Genomic DNA, 19,268 nt, shown 5'->3' on the forward strand with positions numbered 1-19,268 from the left:
GTCAAGTTTGTCACACATAGACTGCAGTTACACGAAGTGATAGGCTGTCTTTCAGCACTGGCCTTGGGATAGGAGTCCCTTAGTCTTGTATGTGAACCTTCAATATGCACCCTGCATGCTAATGGGGGGGAGTCAATAATCAGTTACAGCCTGTGGGGAAAACACTCAATTGCACTCTGCAGTAGCACACCAGGTTCAACATTGACTCAAATGTGTTGATAAAAGCTCACTATCTTTGTAGTTGATTATTGAATCCCCTCCCATGCCCTACACTGGCACATCATCAAACCTAACAAAATGATTTTAAGGTTCCTACTACTAAGGTTATGAAAATTTGATTTGAGAAACAAGGCTTACTTCTAAAGCACAGCATTGTAGGATAAAACCAATGATATATATGGAATTTCCATATTTTCAGAGGGGACTATGCTGGTGGTATTACAGGCAGTATGTGATACCTTTGTGTATAAAGATTTTGTGAGCTATTTGTTTATACAGTGGAGAATTTAATAGTGACTTTCATCATACTAATCAGTTCTAAGGCCATTCTAGTTTTTTTTTAAGACTGATGAACTTTTTAAAAATATTAAACTGATGAGTGTAAATTCACTTTGCGGTGAATTTAGTTAATTTTCAAATATGGTTTGAATATTGGGTCTTACCTGTTTCGTGCATATATAAGTATCCTGCAAATTTTTTATTTCTTTTGTAAATCTGTTTTATTTATTTATTTTATTTTATTTTTTAAAGATTTTATTTATTCATGAGAGAGACAGAGAGAGAGAGAGAGATGGGGGGGGGGTGCAGAGACACAGGTGGAGGGAGAAGCAGGCTCCATGCAGGGAGCCCGACATGGGACTCTATCCTGGGTCTCCAGGATCAGGCCCTGGACCGAAGGTGGTGCTAAACCGCTGAGCCACCTGGGCCACTCTGTAAATCTGTTTTACTTCTGGCAAAAGAATGTAGAAGTAGTTCCATTTGAGGATGAATTCTATTTATAGGTCATTCTTTTTAACCTTGGTTCTCGTGATAGGATTTCTTTGGAAGTACTGAAACTAATATACACGAATGTGTCATATGTGAGAGGTTACCTATGTGTTTTTGCACATCTTTAGTTACTTTGCCAGTTTGCCGAAGATAAGGATAATCCACAAACCTGTACTCAGCAGGTGTAGGGGTATGTACTTGCCCTGTTGGTCTGCATTTTTGCCATTCCACAGCCTGTGTACTATTAAGAATCTGTCAGTAAAACTGACTAGAAGCCCACTATCTAAAGAGAAAGAAATAGGGAGAGATCAGGAATAAAAAAACTAATCTCTCTTCCTAGGGAATAGGTGTTGGTAGATGAGAAATGGAGAGAAACAGGAAACGGTTAAAAGTGAGCAGTACAGTTGGACAAAGCAAAGTTTCAAAAATGTGGTAAGAACAATAATATCTTCTCGTTGCCTTTGAGAAGTCCTTGGAAATTTAGATTTCTTTTGAGCTTCGAGTCCTTGGTTTTAAGGTTTTAATGGAGGTAACTGCAGCCTACTGGATCATAGGGGACTCTTGTAGGTCATTGATGAGTCCACAACAACATTTAGACAAACTGAATATAGTGAGAGTTGGGCCTGATTCATGATATGGATAGATCTTCTGCTTGGAATTTAATGTTCGGTTTGCTCTGCAAGTTTTTCAAGCAGGTTCTAGGAGGACAGTAGAAATACAGCTTTTCATGACTTTTCAATATGTCAGATCTAAGTTCTAGGTATTTCCTTTATTACCAGCAACTCCAAATGGTGAGAATGCTTTACTTCCATTTTAAATTGAGATTGGATTGCTGTTTGGGTAAGAACTGTATAAGTCAAAAAAAAAAAAAAAAAAAACTGTAGAAGTCTCTTATCCAAATATAACTAATTGACTGTTTTGCTGTTTTTAAGCCTTTCATACTAGAGCTATTTTTAAAAATCTCATAATAAACCTAGTTTCATACTGTCATTTCTTTTGAATGCTGACATTAATTTTTCCTTTTTGACCCATCTTCAGTAATTGGCTCCTTAAAAGAAGGAAATGAACTTGAACTTCTAACAGTGAGGATTTAGATTTGATAGAAGGAAAACCTTTGAGAGTGATAATTTGTTAAAGACCAGGATAGGTTACCAAGAGAGAGAGAATTTGTTATAACCAGGTCAAAGCACTCTTTTTTTCTGGGTCACCCCCTGGGGACATGGAAATAGCTTTGTTATACAGAAGTCTTTTTGCATGTGGTGATAGTTCATTGTAGAACTTTCTTTTCATAGGGTGTGCCTTAAATATGTTTGTTTCCTGTCTTCCATTAACTTGGAGTATAAAATAAACCTAAGCTCCGTAATACTTGGGAAGGAGGCAAGAGATGTTTTATTGGCTGGTGTTTAATGCTTTCTTATATTTCAAAGCTCAGAGTTGGTGCTCTGTTGTAAGAAAAGCCTCATCAATATTGCCCACAACCATTTATTTCCCTAAAAGATCATTTAAAGGGGCTCTTGACATCCATATTTCTTTGCTTTACAAAAGATAGGATCCAATGAATTCTAATAAAGTCTAGGGTAGATACCGTAGTAAAGTACATATATTTTTCTTCCTCATTTTCATGTATCTATTCTTAGTTGATAATTTTAGGGCAATGTTGGCCAGGCTAAAGAAAAGCAAATCTAAAAAAAGATGAGTAATATTCAGTTCCCAGATATTAATACATTTTGAAAGCAGTGTTAACTAGTGAATTTAATCAATTAGTTCCAGTTGGCATATTTACCTTCTTGTTTCTAAGGATGCTTCCAAAGGCTTGCTTCCCAAGTTCCCTTGAAAGGCATGTAGTTATTCAAGATTAGGCTTTGCATTTTAGACAACCAGAGGAGCACTTTGGAAAATCTTTTTCGGATTTATAAAATGTTTATATGAATAATATCTGTTGAATAGCTTTTGGAGCCCTTATAAACCTATGGGGAGTTTTCTCATATATTAAGCACATTAAAAAACACTTTAGAAGTATATCATGAGAAGATCATAGGGATCATGATTCAGTTGCTTTGTAATGTGACAGTCACACAGATCTCCAATGTCTGAGTGACTGTATAGAATGACACAGCTGATGAGTTAGGTTTACTTCTTTGTGATCTGAAGTAAAACAAACCTTCAGGTGAAGTTGGGCAAATGAAATGTTTTAGAAAAATAAGTGGATTGTGTTTGGAATCCTTGGTAGTATATTATTAATGTATCTTGGTTTTTTGTTAGTGAATTATTTTGGTAATGTGTAGTCTTCACCTTATAGTCAGCCAAGTCCTTGGATACCCAAAACAGCCTGACTCAGGAAATGGGGCCAGACATTGTAAAGTCAGTGTGTCTTTACTCAAAGCTAATCAGCTACTCTCCCTTAGCTAGATTCAAAAGGTCATTTCTGATGTTATATTATACAATTTACCTTGTCCCTTTTATTAGTATAAATATTTGAGAATGGGAGGTAATCAAATAAATTATGGGCCAAATGGGAACATGTCTTAAAACCGCAGCAACATTTTTGTGTCAAAATGCAATTAAGCCCAAAATAAGAATCTTTCGTGAAAAGCAAGTTAATGCTAAAAACTGATTCAATACTTTTAAATGTAGATAATATGAATCTGAATTAATTTAAGAATAATGACTTAAGGCCAGTGGATATTTGTGTAGATTATGTACTAAAACTGACCCTTATAAAACACTTGTATTAGTCAGATCAGAGTTTCCATCTATGATCATATCAGTATTTCCATTTGATTTTAGGAATTTGAAAATTGGCTGTAAAAATGTGCTTCAGGTAAAACTTGAAGATAAGCATCAGGGGGCATGTTTTTTTTTGGTGACTGTCTCTGGGAAAAGTAAGTATGTGAAATGATGCAGAAAATCCATCTAGACAGTTAGGGACTGGCATTTTCTTCAGAGGGAGAAGAGAGTATAGAGAAAACTTTTCTGTGAGCGTCCTCCTGCTCCCTCTTCTTTGTCACAAGAAGGTAACTACTCATGTTATCTTTTACTTTTACTTGAATGCAAATAACTTTTTGCAGTGAAAATATATTTTAAGATCTTTTCTCAGTGGTCTTGAATAAAAATTTGGCTGGTTTCAAAGAATGTTACAGAAGCCCATGGGCAAGATCACAGTTATAATTCTGGCATACTTGGCCATAGTTGGGAATTCTGATTTAATACTAGAGAAGATGGAAGATTTAAGGAAGTCTATGTCTCCCACTTTAATGTCTCTCCCGGTTTCACTTGGGTACTTGACCCAATTGACATCAGTGAGTCTTAACCCAGAACAGAGTTACCTTTCTCATTGTTTTTTTTCTCTCAGAATTGAAACCTTCATTCCATATTACATGCTGATCACTTCTGCTTTGCTCAGTGTACAACCAATGAATTGGAAATGAGTGTTAACACTTCTTAATTTTTTTTTCTTTGTGATCTTTTTATCCTCATAGCTATCACGGTAGTCCGTAACCAGAGTGTAACACATACCCACAGCTGCTAATTGGCCACCTCCTACAGTCCTGTACATTTTGATTGGTCTAAATTTCTTTATGCTCACTCCGCTGTTTAAGAACTTATGTAATGACCCTCTCCCCAAAGTAACACTGACCCATTCATCTAGAATTTAAATGGGATAGAAGCTTTGAAACTTCAGCCTTATCACCAATCACAAACCTCCTGTGAATCTTCTACCCTGGTTCATTTAAGGGCTCCCAAATACATATGCCTATGCTCTTTGTCATTACTCAGAACATCCTCCTATTCTGATTCATCACAGTTTATTTTTTAAAAGTATGTATGTATGTATGTATGTATGTGAGAGTGCGCCTTTGCAAGAGAGCACACAAGCAGGGGGAGCTCCAGAGGGAGAGGGAGAAGCAGACTCCTCACTGAGCAAGGAGCCCAGTGCAGGGCTGGATCCCAGGATGGTATCATGATTTGAGGTGAAGGCAGCTACTCAGCTGACTGAGCCACCCAAGTGGCCCTGTCACGGTTTATTTTTTATTCAAGTTTGAACTCAAATCTTCCTATCCACCCCGAACTCTCAAAGAAAGCTTTCCCTGATGCTCTAATCCACCATCATTTCTAATCTCGGAATCTAAATTATTTTTCATTTTTTCTCTGTGGTTCCTATCTTTCAGTTTCATTTGATACTCAGAAGGACTAAATCATTATATGGACTATGGCTTTGGTAATAGTGGACCGATATTAATAGGACTGACAGTAGCAAAGTATATCAAACTTCTTAACACTGTCACAAATCCAGACAAGGTCAGGAGTTGTTGCCTTCCTACACTGTGGTACTTGAGGCTTTCTCCTCTCATAATGGATTGATGTTTAGTCATTTTCTCATGGTCTGGTACAAACAGGTCAACACAAACATTATGAGATAATTAACAGTTAAAATAGCTGCTGTTTACTGAGCACTAGCTCTATGGTAATTGTCTTTCAGTCATTGTTTAACAGCCTCTTAAGGAAGATATTAATATCTGCTTTGCAGAGAGAGTCTGCAGTTCAGAGGGGTTAAGTAATTTGACTAACGTCACATGACTAGTAATTGATAGAGGGGGAGTTCAAGCCATTTTCTGACTTGTAATTGTGTTATGCTGCACTGTCTAGTTATGTGTAGGTGTGTACAACTTATTATTGTTAGTTCCAGATAGGAATGAGTTCTGAGGCTCAGAACGAGATGCTGGGCCTGCTGCTGCTGTTCCACCTGTTGTGTAGTGAAACATGAAATTCAGTTTCCGGCTTTCATTTGGTATCTTTTCTGAGCACTGGGTGCACGCTCAGTTTATAAAAGCCCCACAGTTCTTCAAGTCCATAATTAAACTCCAGGTTTGTAATTTTTCTTTGCTATGGAAAGCCTTGCAGTTGTGACTCTTTAGTTTCACCTGGGAAAGGGTTAGATGATAGACGTTTCTGATTTAATGAGCAGGTTTCATGTTAAATGTTGCCTGATTCTGAATCTCTTATCAAGGTGGAGACTGTTCCAAGAACAGAGACTATTAAGGACAAGGAAGCTGATTTCCTTCAAGTTAGTTCCTATATGAAAAGTTTAATTATGTATAGTGAAATGAGTTTTAAGAATGAGGTGATTGTGTAAAATTAAATTACTTGGTTTTAAAAAAGCAAGATACTAAGACCTAAAGAAAAACACTGCTGTTTGCTTCTTATACACAGATGACTTCCATAGTGTGAAATAAACTTTAAGTATTTTAAAAGGCATAAAAATAAATACAATAGACTAATTGCTAAATGAGATCATCCTGGGGACTTGATCACTTAAGTTACGACATTGCTACACATGAAAAGTAGGGACGGAGCCGCAGATGGACTAGATCTTTTGGCCAATGTTGGGTTGAATGAGACTTTTGATATCTCAGCCATACTGAATAAAGTTAAATTCCTCTCCTTCGTATCTTTTTGTTGCTGTTATTTATTTTTACTTATTTATTTGAACTGTAGCTACAGTTAGAAAAGGTTTCCTGGGATTAGGAAATGTAATTATTTAGGCAGCAAAAAGTTGTTTTAGAAATTTTACTATCATTAGGAGGAAGCTTTAAAAGGCTGGAATTCCATTGTCTTGTAAGAAGTAAGAAATATTTATTGATTCCCAAATGGAGCTGAAAAAAACCTTTCCTCTTTTAGAAAGTTGTGAATGACCCAGCGAGAGCTCTAGTAAGCTTTACTGAACCAAGCTGCTAATAGTTATTTAATGTTATTCTTCAGTGTGAAAGAATCTCCCTAGATTTTCCTTTTAATCTCTTTGAATTGCAGGCTCATAAACCTCTCTGATGAGTCCTGCCAGTGTTTTCTTAGATCCCACCGTTGAGACAAAGGAGCCACAGAATTCTTTCACCTCTTGTTGTCAGACAAATCCAATAGAACACAAGGTCAGAAGGGCCTGTACTTCTAAGGGTTGCAAGATTCTTTTCCAAGTAACCACGTAAATTATTTGATTTTATCATTATATTCCTCAGGAATCTCTCTTTATAATGCATTGCTTTCTGTATGTAAATAAATTTGGATCTTTTTCTTGCCTCCATATTTGCCTAAGCTTTGAGTACAGCACGGAGTATGAATGAACATGCCCACCTTAGGAAAGGCTGAGCCCATTTACTTCAAAAGAACTAGGAATCATGTAGTGTAATTGGACTTAAGATAGAGTGCCCAAGTGCCACGCATTGCATTTTCTTTCCAAATGGCTGGGTTTGTGTGTTTTTAAGTTGTTACCATTTTGGGGCTAAGATTCCAGATTTAAATCTTGTATCTCTTCTTTTAATTAAATCACTTTCTAAGTCAGTGTATGTTTTCTCAACATTTTTACTAGTGTCATGTTAACAGGAAAACTCTGAGATAGAATTTACATTTTTGGATACCTATTGAAATAATTTCATTGTAATGAGCAAAAATATTTATAATATGTAATACTTGAAAGAAAAGAAACTTCTCTATTTTGCAGATGCCATGCCTGATTAGTAGACAATTATCAAAGCTAATTACTGGGTTCCTGTGCGTTACTTTACAGGCTAGGGAGGAATTAAGTTTTCTAATTATAACTACAATGGTGGACAAGCAGAGATCATTGTTTAAAAAGAGAAAAAAAACATTGATTTGTTTGTGCTCCTTCCTTGTAATCGTAGTTAGGGGGGAAGTTGCTGTTGCCCCATTCCCTGGACACCTGCCTCTCAACAAAGGCTCGTGGTCACCTCCCCACCCCCTACATTTAGATTCACCTTTTACTTGTATGTAACCCCTCTGCTCATTATACAGTTCTCCAGGGATCCAATTTTCCTTGAGTTAATCACCCCCAGCCTTTTTCAGAAGTTGTTAGATTACCGTCTTTTCAAGGAATACACACTTTCTTAGGAGGCTTTTAACTTCTTTCCCCTAACTTTTGTTTCCTTATTTCTATTAAAAAGTGTAGCTCTTGGGGCCTCAGCACACTACCTTTAAAACTTTTTGTTGAAATGTATCATACATGCAGAGAAGTGCGTCAATCCTAAATGTCCAAATTGATGGATTTTCACAATAAACCCACATATCTAACAGCACCCAGAAGGCCCCCTGTGACTCCCTGTAGTCACTGTTTCCTCCCACACCCAACCACACAGTGTCACACAACAACTCGGTAGTTTTGGCTGTTATATTTCATATAATGGGGGATTGGATAGTGTGTTCTCTTTTGTGTCAGATAGGACTTTTAAAGCCAGAATCCCCACAGAAACTTGGACTGTTGTGTCTGCATAATATTAAATAATCAGATCAAATACATAGATGTTTAGACAGCCACAGAACATGAGAATATTTTTAAATATAATTCTTTTAACTCTGACCTTGGGCAGAGTACTAAAACCATTTTTGCACTGTTTTCCCTCTTACTATGAGATATCATCTAAGTTGACCTGTCAACAATAGGTAGCTAGTCTAAAGTTATTGTACATAAAGAAGAAAAAATTAAAAAAATGTAAAGGCCACTTTTTTTGAGGAGGTGGAATAATAGGGGTTCCATGTGAAGTAGTAACTAGGTGAGCATGACAGTAGCTTCCTAGTAGAGAAGCACAGCAATATGAAGCTGACTTCCTTGGCAGTTATCTTTGCCAGTTATTTCTCATTTATTATTTTCAAATAGAAATAGCATAATAGACATATATGAATGAGTTGTCTTTTTATGTAATTGCTGTATTGCAGGTGTTCAAGATAGGTTAGATTAAGGCTTATTCATTTTGTCATTACCTCTGATTTGCTTTAATTGATTTCAGAATTACTTAAGATATCGATCAGATACCCGGGAATAAAGCCAACTTTGACTGTAAATTATTTACATCTGTTTTTTCCCTAGCTACAGTCTGTTAAGTGCCAATTACCCCCATTTCTAAATCTAAAACAGTGTTTCATTTCCCCATTCAAGCAAACTTACCTTCGTCATCCTAAGACATTGAAACATATGATTAAGATTTTTTTTCCCCTAACCATGGGACTTTTAGGGAAAATTTTTAAAAAACGAAAATACTGAATAACCTACAACCAAGTGTGCTTTATATAGAACATGGAAATTGTTTTGTTCAGAAATTACTTCGCATACTGATACAGTCTGCATAAGCTCTTCAGTGGGCACACAGGGATGGGGGAACTGCCCCTGAACACTGGACAGAGTCTTTACTCTTTGGATTTTAGGGTCAGTTTAATAGACTGTTGGTACCCAGGAAATACAAAGTGATCTAATATTTGACATACTTAATAGAAAACCACAGTGAGTTCAAAATATTGTATAATTTTTTCATCTATTTTAAAATTGTGTAACTCACCAATAAATTTTGAGCAGGCAGTTATTAAATATAATTAAATTGTAGGCATTCACACAACGGAACAAAGGAAAGCATTCTCAGCAAGGGAACAAGAGACTAGTGAGACAGCTAAAGAAAATTTCATTGGGGTGAGGGGTGGATTTTAGTAGTTTCTTTTAAGCATCGACTTCTAGAAGAACAATACAAGCACACATGAAGTATAACATGCCTTTAAAAACAAAGACAAGTGCTTATCTGTAGTGCTTTCTTTGTCCCAAAGTATACTGGTTTTAAGGAAGAGTATATGCTTCTACTACCTGAACTATATATACTCTGACTCAATTTAGGTAGAATTCCAGGCTCTTTTGGACCTTCTACCTGTAGGGAAAACTATGGCCTAGGCAATAGCAACAGAACATCAACACAGTACAGTTGTATTATGTGGTTATTGAGACCTTTGCCAGTTACTTATTCCTTTAAGTTACTTATTCCTCTGCTTGCAAGCAGTTAAAACTCAGATGACTAGTAGCCCCTTACATTTGGTAAGACCTTTATTCTTTAAGGCACTTTTAGCCTGATCTCATTTGATTAGAACATCACCCTGGTATTAATCTGCTCTGAGCAAATTCCATAGACTGGGTGGCTTAAAGAACAGAAATTTATTTCTCATAGTTCTGGAGGCTAGAATTCCAGGATCAGGGTGCCAGCCAATATGGCTCCTGCTGAGGGCTCTTTTACTGGCTTGTAAACGGCCTCTTTCTTGCTGTGTCTGTATTTGATACTTTCCTTGGTGCCTGTGCATGGAGAGAGGGACCCCCTCTTTTCCTCTTCTTATAAGGCCACCAGTTCTATCAGATTAAGACCCCACTCTTATGATCTTATTTAATTACCTTCTAAAAGGCTTATCTCCAAATACTTCAGCATATGAATTTGGGAATGGGGACACAATTTAGTCCATAACAACCTTTCTGAAGCAGCTAAGAGATAACTCATTATAACTAAGGTATCTTTCTAATGTTAGAAAGCTAGTAAAATACTACAACTCAGGTGCAAATACAGTTATTTTCGCCCAACTCCATCCTGCCTTCCTTAGTTACAGGCATAGTTTATCTGGCAAAAAAAATTCCCTCTCTCTCTCTCTCACAAAAATAGGGGTTACTAGTTAATCATAGGGAAACATCAAAACCACCTTCATGATTTTTGCATGTTGCATATTTGTGGAAAGTGAGATAGTTTTGACTGTTGAAGTTCTTAAGAAGTGGACTACAAGTCAGCCTTAAAACTGCTGTCAAAAGTAGTAAACTGAGTTTTTAAATGGTAAGTAAATTACAACTGTAGTCACTGGGCTGCAGTCGACTTTTCAGTATTCTTCATGGTTATAATTAAAGTGTCAAATTAAGTGTCTCATTTTATATTTTACAGAAGACGATCTAAGAAATATGGGACCAGTAGATGCCCAAGTATATCTTGAAGAAATGTGTTGGAACGAAGGTTGGGATTATTTCTCTTGACTACAGTAAAGAAAAATATCAGAGATTTTCTTTAAGAAAAACTCATAGGGTATTTGGAAATCTTCAAAAATAGTAATAGCTTGGCTTTCTATATTATACATACGTGGGTAGTTTTAGAAATATTTTTTCATTCTAAACTTCAATTATTGATGTCCCCCTGTATGACTCATTTCCAGTTTTTTTTTCTAGTCTAATTAGATGTTAGGTAATAAGGATTTCATGAGGTTTTCTTTTTTAAATTACTTTGGGTTTTGGTTCACTTTCCATCTGTGTAATAGAGTGAGAGAGAGAGAGCACGTGAGAGTGAGCATGTGGGGAGGGAGAGGAACAAGCAGACTCTGTGCTGAGCCAGAAGCAGGGGCTGGATCTCAAGACCCTGAGATCAGGACCTGAGCTGAAATCAAGAGTCAGACACATTTTAACCAACTGAGCCATCCAGGCACCCTCTATTACTAGAATTTTACAACTTACATCTTAATTTCTCTACTCTTCTGAATTGCTCTGGTTAGACACTTCTTCTAAATAGAACCCATGAATACCACACATCCATGTTTCTCTGGGAAATGAAGAAAATCTTAACTATTTTCTAGAATTTTTATATACTTTAGCTATTTATTCAGCCTGGGGTAAAAATTCCCTAGGGGTTTATAAAAAAATAATCTATGAATGAGTGTGGATAGGTAGAAGTTAAACAGCCCATCCTTCCTGAAACCAAATTTACTGGAATATTTTTTTTTATGGCAAATTTTTAACTTGGTGCTTTTAGGAAGGTGAGTCATAGGCTATTGACTTAGGAGGAGAATCACGTTTTGCTTATGGGTCACTAAGCTCCTAAACTGAAATGAAATCCTAGAATGTAAATTCTTATTTGCAGTGAATGATTGAGAAACTTGAGGCTTTGTGTAATTGGGTTTAATAGTTTCATCAGAGGAAACAAGAGAACTGCTATGAAAATAGAAAATACTAGTGGCATAGTAAGCTTTTGAAAGGCTTCTAGTTCATGAAGGGGACAGACTAGAATATAACATGTCATTTCTCAAGGAGACCTGCCCAACTAAATATATTTTTTGAAAATATAGTATTGTTGCCTCATCAACTCGTATCATGTGTGTTTAATCTCTTCTTAGACAAATTAGGTTTTTTTTGTAGTTGATTTAATTAATATATTTTGTTTCCTAATGACTCCTGATATGAAAATAGCCAAAATGGTTTTTGCATTTTTTCCTTCAGTAGCCTTTTAAAAATATAAATAAGATTTTAAATTCATGTGGATTCGTGGTTTAAGCTTCTATTGAGTTAGCAAATACAATGAGCTTTCTGATCAAGTGAATAAAACAAGATATCGAAGGAAATGTACAACATGAAATCGTCAGGTTATAAATGTGTTAGTGTCCTTGGGATTTCCTTAAGTAAACCTAACAGTGAAGATACAGAAGAATCCTAATCACAGCCAGTAAATTGGTTCTTAGAAGCTAGAGTTAATCTGAAAAGTATAGGACATCCTTAGATGCTTAATTAAGACTTTTTTATAAAGATGGAAATAAGCCTTATTCTTGTGAGAGAAAATACTGAGCAGCGAACAGCTGCATGAAGCCATTATTTCTGCAGGGATATTTACAAAATAGTAGTAAGTTTTGCGATTGAATTTGCAGTTTTGAATTGTTCTTTGAAATTGAAAAGAGCAATCTTGGCAGATGAAAATTCAAGAAAAAGTGCAATCAACTGGACAAATAAAAAATTGTTTGAAGATTCCTTCGTAGCCATTTCCAGAATAATCTAGGAAAGTAAAGATCCAGAGCAGGAGAAAAGTGAATGAAACCCTACATGATAGACATAGCCAAATTACCATCTTCTTGATTCAAGGACAGTATGAGACAATGCATTTTATTATGCTTAAAAGGCATCCCTGAAGAACTGTTGAGAGAGTGGTTAACCTTTCCCCTTAGAGTTAGTCTGTTTTACAACTTGGTTATTTTGTCTTGAGTGTATTTAAAATGATTTCTGTGAAGATATCACTTTGTTAAGTGATAGAATAATAGAAGAAGCAACATAACAAGATGTGAATTTTTAGTGAGCATTAACATTTGGAATAATCTATGACAAAACTCCACAGTAGCCCATGGTGGCCTCTGCATTATTTACTGAGCACATGTCACTTCAAATTGTTTCTCAGTGTTCACTGAGGTGGTAAAAAAACAAGAGGGAGATTTAGCTTAAGAAAACCAATGGTTAGAATATGTACATTTTTAGACAATAATAAAAAAAATTCACTTTTGAAAGCACCCTCTACTATAATATATGATTGGCTCAGACAGGAAAGATGTTACTTAGCATTTTAAAATTAAAGATTAAATTATTTTTCTTTATGGGCAAAAAAGGCATTGTAATGAAAAATAAGAAAGATTGGGTGAATGAATTACTTCCTTACTGGTGAAAGAAACATGTAAAGTTGGCTTGTTAATTTTTCCAAAGGTGAATTTGATTAGAGAACAAATATAAAGCAGTTGAATTTTTTTTTTTAGTGACATATGATGAAATCTGAGTGTTAAAAAATGAAGTTTGAAACTGAATGAAGATATTTGATGTATCTCTAATAAAAAGTTATGACTGTAGTACAGTAAGGTGATCAGTACTTTTCTTTGATAGTCACTTCATAGTGACTGAAATGGAATGACCAGTGGATCAGAGATTGTTTCAGTTAAAGGACATGAGCATTTCAGCTTCCCAAGAAGACACTAGACTAATTTCCACCATAAGTAGGCTAAATGTTGTGCCATAATCCCTTCTATTGGGCATCTCACTTAATGGAAATAGTTATACTAGAACAGAGTATTTAAATGTTGAATGTGATAAACAGTTAAATTAGAGTTTTCTCTAAAAGAATATACTCTAGGCAAAAGCATTTTGCCTTACAGGAAAACATGTAGGGCTATTTGTCTCTTTCCTTCACAGTAGTATTTTGGACGAATACATGTTGGGAGGAATGTAAAATTTATATGGATCTATAGAAAACAGTAGACTTTAAGGAAATGTCTTGGGTCGCTTCTGAGTATCTGTTCTTCTCAAGATCTTTAGGCTGTTGATTCATAGCTTTAGTCCTCTACAGATCAAGATTCTTTGGTACATAATTTTTAGAAACACTGCCCCATACAAGAAGTTTTTTAAGTTCTCATTTAAATATGTTTTATACTTACTGAATGTCTTTCTGTTTTGCAGTTTCTAAGAGATGAACTGCATTTTCAACACCTTTTAGAAATGTTACTTAGAAGCATTGGAAGCATTATTTTGGTCTTTTCTTTTTTTTTTTTTTTTTAACAGATGATCACTCTTTTTCTCTGAGTTGCCGATGTGGTGGAAAATACAGTGTTTCCAAGGATGAAGCAGAAGAAGTTACCCTGATTTCTTGTGATACATGTTCACTAATTATAGAACTCCTTCATTATGGCTGAAATTGTTCACTAAGTGGGATCCTTTAACTGTGTATTCAGACACATTGAAGAGAGCCCATTCAAGTAAATGTACAAAGCTGATAAAAAAGGAGGATTCTTTTTTTTTTTTTGTCAGCTCTTTTATTTGTAGACAAAGTATAAGACTGTCAAGCAAGGGCCACCCCAGATTAATAGAAAATTAATTTAGTTATTTATATGTATTTATAATTTATATTTATAAATCAGCCAAAAAGGGACTTGAATTATAAATTATATTTTATGAATTCCCATTTGAGAACTTTTGTTATTTGGTCCATTTTTCTCCTTGGTACAAAAATAAGAATTTTCCTTTTCTTTAAGCATGTCCCCTCTTGTAATGGGTCACAGTATCATCATGTTCCTTTATAGTTAGTAAGTTTCTGAAGTAACAGGACATTTCTAGCTGCTAAAGTCATGGGCGTATTGTACAAGTATCTCAAAGTCTCAAAGTCTCAGGTCATTAGGAGTAAATTAGAATCTTTGTTGAGTATCCTATCAGCCTAGTTCTCCCATAGTAAGGGCTAGATATGGATATTCATGAAGTTATTTCAAAGTTAATAAAGAAGGTAAAGTGGCAACTACCGAAAGGATAGCTTTAGAGTCAAGAGTCAAAACTCTTGACTCCAGTTCTGGCACTGTATTTCCAGATTCTTTGTGTGGCTATGTTAAAGTGAGTAAGGCTTGAACACTCTGATCTGCTACTTTAAATGTAACTGAGGAAATGGTAGCTTTTAAAAAATTGTTTTTTTAAAGGTTTTATTTATTCATGAGAGACACACAGAGAGGCAGAGACATAGGCAGAGGGAGAAGCAGGTTTCGTGCTGGAAGCCCGATGTGGGACTTGATCCAGGAACCCCAGGATTGCACCCTGAGCCAAAGGCAGACGCTCAACCACTGAGCCACCCGGGCATTCCCCCCAAAATAGTTTGAAACATGAATTACTTTCCTTTTTATTGCAAAGTACTAATTATTAATTCTTGTATTTATGAATAAGGACCCACTGTGTTATTGGTATGATCAAATGGACATGTATAATGCTATTATAATGGACTAGCGAATTTATTTTTCTCTATATTTGATACTCTATGTACAGTATAAGTCAGAACTCATTAAAAAAAATGAAGAATCCTTTGTGGGATCACTGGAACCTTATTACTTAATTTCAAATGAGTGAACCAAACATGTGACTAAACAGCTTTTTATTAGGTCGAACTCATGGTATTTACCATTGTTTTGTACTTAACAAGACTAGTTACTACTCTAACTTGTAAATGTAGCAAAAGTACAAGGCATATTTAAGAAAAGATGACTCATAGCTATAAAACCAAAAATTCAAAAGTGAGGTTGTCATCCCGGTCTTTTCCTTAAAAATATTTTTATATCACAAAATATAGATAACTTATTTTGGATTACATTTTTATCCATCTATTTGGAACTAATAGAGCTTGTGGTTTGTGTCGCTTATTCTTTACATTTAACAATTAAAAGTGACTAAAACTAAATAGCAAATAGTTTATTAGTAAGTACATGGTTTCAGTAGCAATAATAAATTCACTTGAATAAGAGAGAATAGTCAAAAGAATAAATGCTAATCATCAGAAAATCTGTGGCCATTAGGACTGTCACGTAGAAATCCAAAATCACTCAGAGGCCAAATCTGTAAAATTAAAATGTGATTGAAGACAATTAATGAAAGTTTTGTATCCTCATCATATTCCCCTTTTTTATTCATCCCTTTTCTCTATGCCATATAATTAAACACTTTCTCCTTATTTTCTAGTCAAGAACAAATTCTCTATATCAAAATAAGACTTTAGAAAGTAAACTTGTATATGTATGTATTTAAACTCCAAAGTATGGAACACTGATGTTCTACAAGAAATTATGTATGTGTGGTATATGGATATGTAGGAGTATGTGTGTCTGTGTTTTCTTTTACTACCCTCAAAATGAAGTATAAACCTAAGTATTTGAATATAATATCTGCATATGTGTAAAGAATCCTGCAAATTATCTGACAGCCCCAGGTATTCATGTGTTTTTCTTCTTATTGCTTGTGGCGAAAAGGAGGAGCCAATGAAAATAAGCATCTTTCCTAACAGTCCTACATTTATTGTAACAATGGTAAGTCCATTACTCAATGTATTTCACTGGGATATTCCTGTTTAACAGTGTTGTTTGACTACACTGCTCTTCCGCAAATATATATTAATATATGCCCGAGATGTGAATATAGTTGGAAAAATTGTATGAGAAAGAATTGAATTCTGGAGATTTAAAGGCTTCTTATAGCTAAGATAGTTTGAACTTTATTATTCAAACAAAAAAAACTACTCTTAACTACTTGTCTCAGTGGGGAAAAGGGTAATGTTTACAGCTGTGAATGAAGGCCAGCATGTCCATAAAATGCAGTCACTGCAACAGTTAAGTCCACTGACAGCCTGAAAATTTCAAAATTCATTTAGATATTGTTTCTTTTTTTCCCAGCTCAGAGAAGAAAACCTTGTGTTTTAAGCAGAAAATAATACCTTGAAAAAGATACGTCCTCTTATTAGTCCATATGGAATAGGTCCATAATACCTGGAATCTGTAGAATTCTGTAGATTATCACCTTCTAACCAAACATGACCTGTCGGCACCTAGAATTAGAGAAAGCAGCCCCTTTTAAAAAAGAAAAAAAAAAACAAATTTGGGGACTATAAATCAAAAACCATGTCTTCTGATCATAGGGAGAAATATCGTAGAGCTCTTGTTTATAAAATACATACCCTATGATTTGTATTTTTGCTTTTGTTTCTTGCACATTAAAATATATTTACCAAATATTAGTAAGTAAAGTTTTCAGTATTTTTAAAGACCTATCTTTTTTTGCCACATGGTTCGCAAACATCAATTTGTTACACAAACCCCAAACTGAGGTTTTAAGAGATCAAAACAGTATGACAGGGTCATTAATTTAATAGACTTCAAAAGAGGTCATTAGGATGCTGACTGAAAATGTGCCCTCCTGTCTCTAGAACAGCAGAAGCAGGGCAGCCACTCACTCAGCAACATCCTGGGGCCAGTACCAAGGCCAGACCTATTAGAGTGCTCGTGATGAACTAAATGGTAATTGATTGTGACATCAATTACAAATAATCTCATCATTTTATTGGAGTGGGCTTGTCAGAATTCTAATTAAGATCCCTGTTCTGCCTTTGTACAGGCCATATCTTCAGTGCATTATACTTCAATAATGACCATCAGGAACTAGAAGGGCCTATTATAAAATCATCAGTTGTAAAATTAATGATGGTGACCTTCTACTAAATTGAAAGATCCTATCTCCTATGTGTCCTATGTATAAACTGATAAATAACGTGTTTACGTTTTTATTCAACATCAACCATAAGAGTATTTAGAACATGCTACTTTAAAAAGATGCACTCTGTGATATGAAACATTTGTCCATTAATCTGTTCCATATACACCTAATTACTCTGCAGCAATAATCCTTAAAGTAGCATTTTACAAGTTATCTTACAGTTTTTGTTACGTAAGTTGAATTACTGACCAGACCAAAATGATCTACTGCGAAGGAATTTATTTTCACTTTTCTTTTAACTGGCTATTATTTGGGGACCTTAGTGAAGAAAAATACTCCTACTGGGTTAACTAAGAAATGACTGCAGTTTTACAAAATGTTAAAAATTATTTCTTTTTAAAGACTTGATATTTTAGAGTAGTTTTAGGTTCACAGCATGATTGAGAGGAGGGTATGGAGATCTCCCACCAATCTCCTGCCCCCACACATGCATAACCTCCCCCACTCTTGACATCCCCTACCACAGTGTATATTCATTATACTTGCTGAACCCACATCAACATCATAATCACTCAAAGTCCAGAGTTAACTTTAGGGTTCACTCTTGGTGTTGTAAATTCTATGGGTTTGGATAAATGTATAACATGTATCCATCATTATAGTATCAGAGTATCTTCATTGCCCTAAAAATCCTGTGTGATGTACCTGTTATTCATGTCTCAAGACCCTCACAACCCCCCCCCATATTACCTTCTACAAAAACAAATGTATATATATAAGCATGTAAAATCCGAATTTCTTTTTTTTAAAAGATGTATTTATTTATTCATGAGAGACACAGAGAGAGAGGCAGAGAGACAGGCAGAGGGAGAAGCAGGCTCCCTGCAGGGTCTCCAGGATCACGCCCTGGGCTGCAGGCAGCGCTAAACTGCTGAGCCACCTGGGCTGCCCATCCTTTTTTTTTTTAAATCCGAATTTCACTTTACATCAGAGACTATAAAATTTTGGAATTTCTTATGTAGAAATATTTGCCCAAAACAAATCAATTATTTTCATTTAGATATACTTAAATGTTAAATCTATTTGTAGGGAAAGAAGAAAAGTTTCCTGAAAAGAGTATCAGATGTGATAAGATCACTCTTATTCGTGGAACTAATTACAGATTTTAGGGCCAAAAGCAAGACTAATTCCTATCTACATAAGTGGATTTATGAGCAGTGAAGCTTAATATTGCTCAGGTAGAAAAATGAACCCATCTAAGGTCAGAAGAAAAAAAGGAAAGAGTGTATTTGGAAAAGCCAGCTATCAACAGTCTCAAGTGCCACTATGAGAGAAGCTATGGCATATCTTATGTTTAAATTTCCATAGTTTCTCCTTAATATGTGTTTGTTTCTGAGTTCTGAAACTAGGTAATAGGGGATCCCTGGGTGGCTTGGCGGTTTGGCACCTGCCTTTGGCCCAGGGCGCGATGCTGGGGTCCCGGGATCGAGTCCCCCGTCGGGCTCCCGGAGTGGAGCCTGCTTCTCCCTCCTCATGTGTCTCTGCCTCTCTCAATCTCTGTGTCTATCATGAATAAATAAATAAATCTTTAAAAAAAATTTTTTTTTAAAAAAGGTAATAAACAGGATCCAGTATATATTCCATTTCTTCATGAAGCATTCCCCAACCTTGCCTGCCTACA

The 19,268-nt window shown here is 35.5% G+C and overlaps 2 protein-coding genes across 26 annotated transcripts in view; one reads left to right on the forward strand and one right to left on the reverse strand.

Annotated features, from left to right (window-relative positions):
* DNAJC24 (DnaJ heat shock protein family (Hsp40) member C24) overlaps window positions 1–19,268 on the forward strand; it is a 126,547-nt gene that overhangs the window by 44,509 nt on the left and 62,770 nt on the right. For 3 of the 6 annotated variants that reach the window (XM_026012794.2, XM_026012795.2, XM_072759050.1), the window contains exons 4-5: window positions 10,728–10,796; window positions 14,135–15,411. In XM_026012794.2, the coding sequence (XP_025868579.2) occupies window positions 10,728–10,796; window positions 14,135–14,265 (200 nt within the window). In that variant the 3' untranslated portion in view covers window positions 14,266–15,411. Of the gene's footprint in view, window positions 1–10,727; window positions 10,797–14,134; window positions 15,412–19,268 lie in introns of those variants that run through there. The other 3 variants (XM_072759052.1, XM_072759051.1, XM_026012798.2) reach the window with 2 other exon arrangements.
* Window positions 1–19,268, reverse strand: part of IMMP1L (inner mitochondrial membrane peptidase subunit 1) — a 128,238-nt gene that overhangs the window by 30,130 nt on the left and 78,840 nt on the right. For 9 of the 20 annotated variants that reach the window (XM_026012789.2, XM_072759038.1, XM_026012788.2 and 6 more), the window contains 2 exons: window positions 16,812–16,922; window positions 15,466–15,940 (listed from right to left, as the gene is read on the reverse strand). The exons of 10 other annotated variants lie outside the window; for them this stretch is intronic. In XM_026012789.2, coding sequence (XP_025868574.2) covers window positions 15,872–15,940; window positions 16,812–16,922 — 180 coding nt within the window. In that variant the 3' untranslated portion in view covers window positions 15,466–15,871. Of the gene's footprint in view, window positions 1–15,465; window positions 15,941–16,811; window positions 16,945–19,268 lie in introns of those variants that run through there. One more of the 20 variants, XM_072759048.1, reaches the window with a different exon arrangement.

The sequence above is a fragment of the Vulpes vulpes genome, chromosome 5, assembly GCF_048418805.1.
Source record: "Vulpes vulpes isolate BD-2025 chromosome 5, VulVul3, whole genome shotgun sequence".
NCBI lineage: Eukaryota > Metazoa > Chordata > Mammalia > Carnivora > Canidae > Vulpes > Vulpes vulpes.